Source organism: Antechinus flavipes, chromosome 3 (assembly GCF_016432865.1).
Source record: "Antechinus flavipes isolate AdamAnt ecotype Samford, QLD, Australia chromosome 3, AdamAnt_v2, whole genome shotgun sequence".
Taxonomy (NCBI): domain Eukaryota; kingdom Metazoa; phylum Chordata; class Mammalia; order Dasyuromorphia; family Dasyuridae; genus Antechinus; species Antechinus flavipes.
The window spans coordinates 615,187,442-615,191,837 of record NC_067400.1 but is presented as its reverse complement, the minus strand read 5'-3'; the positions used below and the strand labels follow the sequence as shown (position 1 = coordinate 615,191,837).

The 4,396-nt window shown below is 60.0% G+C and overlaps 1 protein-coding gene across 2 annotated transcripts; it reads right to left on the bottom strand.

The window, feature by feature from the left end:
* Nucleotides 1–1,602: 1,602 nt before the first annotated feature.
* SELENOW (selenoprotein W) lies at nt 1,603–4,086 on the bottom strand. Of its 2 annotated transcripts, XM_051989282.1 has the most exons (7): nt 3,974–4,086; nt 3,489–3,732; nt 3,104–3,128; nt 2,941–2,994; nt 2,528–2,602; nt 2,258–2,350; nt 1,603–2,090 (listed from the first exon to the last, which is right to left on the bottom strand). In XM_051989282.1, the coding sequence occupies exons 2-6, from the start codon at nt 3,515–3,517 to the stop codon at nt 2,276–2,278; spliced, it is 258 nt and encodes an 85-aa protein (XP_051845242.1). In that variant the 5' UTR covers nt 3,518–3,732; nt 3,974–4,086; the 3' UTR covers nt 1,603–2,090; nt 2,258–2,275. The 2 variants fall into 2 exon arrangements, with proteins under 2 accessions (XP_051845242.1, XP_051845243.1); XM_051989283.1 differs by lacking the exon at nt 3,974–4,086 and having other exon boundaries at nt 3,489–3,799.
* Nucleotides 4,087–4,396: the final 310 nt, after the last annotated feature.

Below are 4,396 nucleotides of genomic sequence, written 5' to 3'. Positions count from 1 at the left end.
AGAGAGGAGAGAGAAGGGGGAGGGGAGGAGAGAGAAGAGGAGAAAGGAGAGAAGAGGGAAGGAGAGAAGAAAGGAAGAAATATGAAGTAGGAAAGGAGAGAAAGGGAGGGGAGGAGAAAGGAGAGAGGGAAGGGGATGAGAAAAGAAGAGAAAGGGGGGAAGGAGAGAAAAGAGGAAGAAAAATGGAGGAAAGAAAGGAGATGGGACAGAGGAAGGGGGAGGGGAGGAGAACAAAAAGAAGGGGAGGAGAGGAGTATGGGAGAAGAGGGGGAAGGGAAGACAGGACAGGAAGAGAGGGGGGAGGGAAGGACCAAAAGGGAGCAGATAGCCCAGATAAGAAAAAACTTGCTAAAAGAAAAAGCGACATCCCGCAGGGAATTGTCTCTAGGCCCAGGTGAGCCACAGGCAGGAAGATGTGCCGCTGAGCAGCCGCCCAAGAAGTCACAGAGGAAGGGGGAGGAGCAGACGAGAACAGATGTGCTTTTGAGTTTCAGAAAACAAAAGTTGGTTCCTGAGATTAGACGGTGAACTCTCTCAATTTCCAGCAAAGTGCCAGACCCGGAATTTTCATCTTGGGGTCTGTGAAGAGATTTCAGAGGGTCCGTGAATGTGGATGGGGGAAAATACTGTGTCGATCCTCTTCTCAGAATCCAGCATTTTCTTTCTTTGTAATTGTAAGAAACAAACAAAATATGAATCTGAGACTAGGTCTGCAGACTTAGGGGTTTTTCCTTGACCCCCAAAAGGTTAAGAGCTGATGGATGCAGCACGTTGTCAGAAGGCAAGTTAGTTTGGGGGAAGGATAGTCCTGGTGTGGAAACTCCCTCCGCCACCAAATTGTTCCCTTGTTCCTCATCAGACCCAACTCTCCGTGGCCCCATTGGGGGTTTTCTTGGCAAAGACACGGGCTGGTCCGCCATTTGCTTCTCCAGCTCATTTTCTAGGTGAGGAAACAGGGTGAAGTGTCTTGCCCAGGGCCACATGACTAGTGAGTACCTGATGCTACATTTGAATCTGGATCTTGCTGGCTGCAGCCACTGACCCCTCCCTCCCAAACTAGCCTTTTGCCTGTGGTTAGGCGCCATTCTAAACCACGTGTGGGTAGAACTTGGAGATCCAGTTCAATCCCCTACCCCCACGTTGGATTCCAGAGCCCTGCTCCAGTCTCCCCCACAGAGCTGCCAGGATAGCCCTCGGGGCAGTTCTAAGCAGGTCACTGGCTCACTTCTGGATTGTCATGGCTCCCTAGTTCTTCCAGGATATTGGATGCTGCCTCCTCCGTCAGGCCCTCCGTTCTAGCTCCAGCCAGCCTTCCCGGAGCTTTCTTCTCCTTACTCCCCCCTTCCTACCTGCCCCGATCCAGCTCTTTCATAACCTCAGCGATTCCTCTCTCACCTCCGGGCCTTTGCCCCGTCTGATACCAAGGACACCGCCCTTGCTCCCTTCTAGGCTCAATCCTCAGAGGCCCCAGGACAGCCCACAGTGACTTGTTCACAGGATCTGTCCTCTCAGGAAGCCCGAGTTCCCTTTTTTTAACTTAATCCCCATCCAAATTCTCGCTGCCTCCCCTCTCCCAGCACAAGACCAGAGTCAGACAAGACCAAAATTTAAGTTTTTAATTTATTAATTAGCCCTTAAGGTTAAGGCTGTTTCCTGGGTTTCCACAGACCTTCTCAAGCCCCGCCAGCCCAGGTGGGAGCCTCCCTCCATCCTCAGTCGGGGCAAAGGCTGCTCTCCAAGGTACAGGGCAACCAACTCTGGGCCCTCTCACTTTCCAGCTGAGCTGGTGAGGACGCAGGGCCGGCCCCTGGGCAGGGAAGAGGGAAGGCCCCGCCTAGGAGGGGCTAATGAAGAGAGACGGCATTTGGGGTGCAGGAGGAGGCCGGAATCCCAGGAACTGGTAGGAGAAGCGAGAACCTGGGCGAGGGGACAGGCAGGAGGATGCACGCAGGGCAGAATCCAGGGGCGTCGGCCTCAGCCCCGGCCCAACAGGTGCAAGGATTTCAGAGAAGAACCAGGCATCCAGGGGACATTTCAGTCCTTCCCGTCATGAAGCATCGCTGGGCAGGGATGGGGACAAGGCCCCTGAGCTAGAGGCAGGAAGGAGGGGGAGGGGGGTTAGGGCTGCTAGCTGATAAGACCCATGAAAGGAACCCCTAAAACTGGGGGTTCCCCGCTCCCACTCTGATAGAACTCAGGACCGGGGAGAAGCAGAAATGGCAGTCCTGGGTCTGGCCTCCAACCCCGGGCCCCTTACCTCTGCCTTCAGGCCCGGCTAACCCAGGATCGCCTTGATCTCTGCCACAATCTGCAGGTATTTCTCTGAGGAGTCCACAAAGCCATGTCCAGCCTGGGGGGGAAGGGGGGTTGTGAGCCAGAGCCTGGCTACCCCACCCCCACCCAGGCTCAAAGCCTCCATTGTGCGGAGGGCCCTTCCTACCCCCCACCCCCCCAGCTGGAGGCAGCTGGCCCCAGGTCACCAAGGCAGTGAGCAAGGGACCGAGGACACCCAACAGGCTCCACTGACCTTCTTGGAATGGACAAGTTTCCCAGCAACTGTTACTTCAAAGAAGCCGGTGACCCCCTGGGTGCCTTCGCCATTCTGGAGGCAAGAAAGAGGCTGAGGCTCTCACTGGCCTCCCTGTACCTTACTCTGTGTGGGTTGGGACGGGTGTGCTGCCATAACTAGGACATGGCCCCAGGAGCTGCGGCCCAGGACGCTGAATTTGCAGGGCACCCCACCCCCTGGGCAGAAGCTCAGAACTGGGCACTGATTTCCCGGGAGTAATGCAAAGCTGGCAGACAGAAGCTGGGGTGGGGATTTCCCTGCCCCACCCTCCTCACAGCAGACACCCCAGACCGCAGTTCGTGGGCCCAGGATTTTTAGCTATTTCTCTCCCAGCAAACACAGCCAGGGGGTCACCCGCGGGGGTCACTCACGATGGTCAGGAGGCCGGGGAATTCATCCTCTAGCTTCTTCTTCAGCAACAGAAACTGAGATAGAAGGGCACGAGGAAGATGCGGGGTTGGTTCGGCAGAGCGCCCCCACCAGTCTCCCCAATCCTCCCATCCCCCACCCTGCGCCCACCTCCAGACCACTGACCTTGGGCTTATAGCCTCAGGCACCACTAGCAGGAGGACGCATCCGACAAAGAAGGGGGGAGAGAGAACCTCAGTTAGGATGAAAACGTTCAGTGCAGCAAGAAGCGCAGGGGGGAAGAATTCCCTTCCAAGTCCACCCAAGGGAGCCCCTCTTCCCCAGGGGGGGCAGCCCCTCATGCCTCCGGGACCCTCCCCAGATCTGAGGGGACCCCCGCCCCGGTTCTGAGTCCCCTAGAACGTTCCAGAGTGGATCTCTCTCCTGGACCGGCTCCCGGGCACAGCGGCGTGGGTGGATGGGGGCAGGGCTTGGGGGGAGCATCCCAAGCGGTCCCCACCATGCACCGTCCCCCCCTCCCCCCCAGCCCCGGGGACTGCAAGCCGCTCACCAGTAAACCACATGGACTTGCACCGCCATGGCTGGAGCCCCGGCTTTGTCTGCGAGAGGCGGACGGCTAGCTGCAGCGCGATGGACCGGTGGCGCCGCCCGCGTTCCGAATTAGAACGCTGCCGTCAGCAGCACTTACATAGTGTCCCGTGGGCCCCTCCACTGCGGACGAGCGGCGGGGGGTGCCGCGGAGGAGAGCCGGGGGCACAGCCTTCCGGGAGCCGGCCCAGGCCCCTCTCAGACGCCTAAGCGTGATGGGAGTCGGGGCTTGAGGCGGCCAAACGGGGGGCGCACGCGCCCTGGGGACCGGACCGGAGCCGGAGGCGCCGCTCCCTCCCGCCCCCCCCCGTGGGCCAAAGATGGTAAAACCCGGGTTCTGGGCTGGCTAAAGCCGTGCCCCTCCCCTGCTCAGGAGCCCCCTTTCCCCTCCCCCAGGTCCCAACCCAGGGGGCGCTGAGCAGCGTAGCCCTCCCTCCCTCAGCGCACCTATGAGCGATCCGCGCGGGGGCTGCTGGCGCCCCCGCTCCCTGCGCCCAGGGCTTTGGGAAGGGGCCGAGGCCGGCCAGTTTCCTCCCGGCTGCCGGCCGAGGTAACGGGCCCTCCCCGCTGAGCCTGGCAGGCCTGGGCCGGCGCGGAGCCGCCACCCCCAGCGCGCGCGGTTTCCTCAGTCCGTGCCGGGGCCGGGACCGGCTGAGCGCCGAGGAGCAGCCCCGGGGGTAGCAGGAAGGAGCTGGCTGACTGGAAGTTTTATTTGAGTTCATCAGGGAGGGGGGAGTGACATTTAAGGAAATCACTGGCCACGGCGCCCGGATGGGGGGGAGTGCTGGCAGACGGGGAGGGAGCGCTGCTTTAGGACTTGCAGCCTCTCAGGGACTTCCTGGGGGGGCTTCGTACACAAACCCTGGCCTG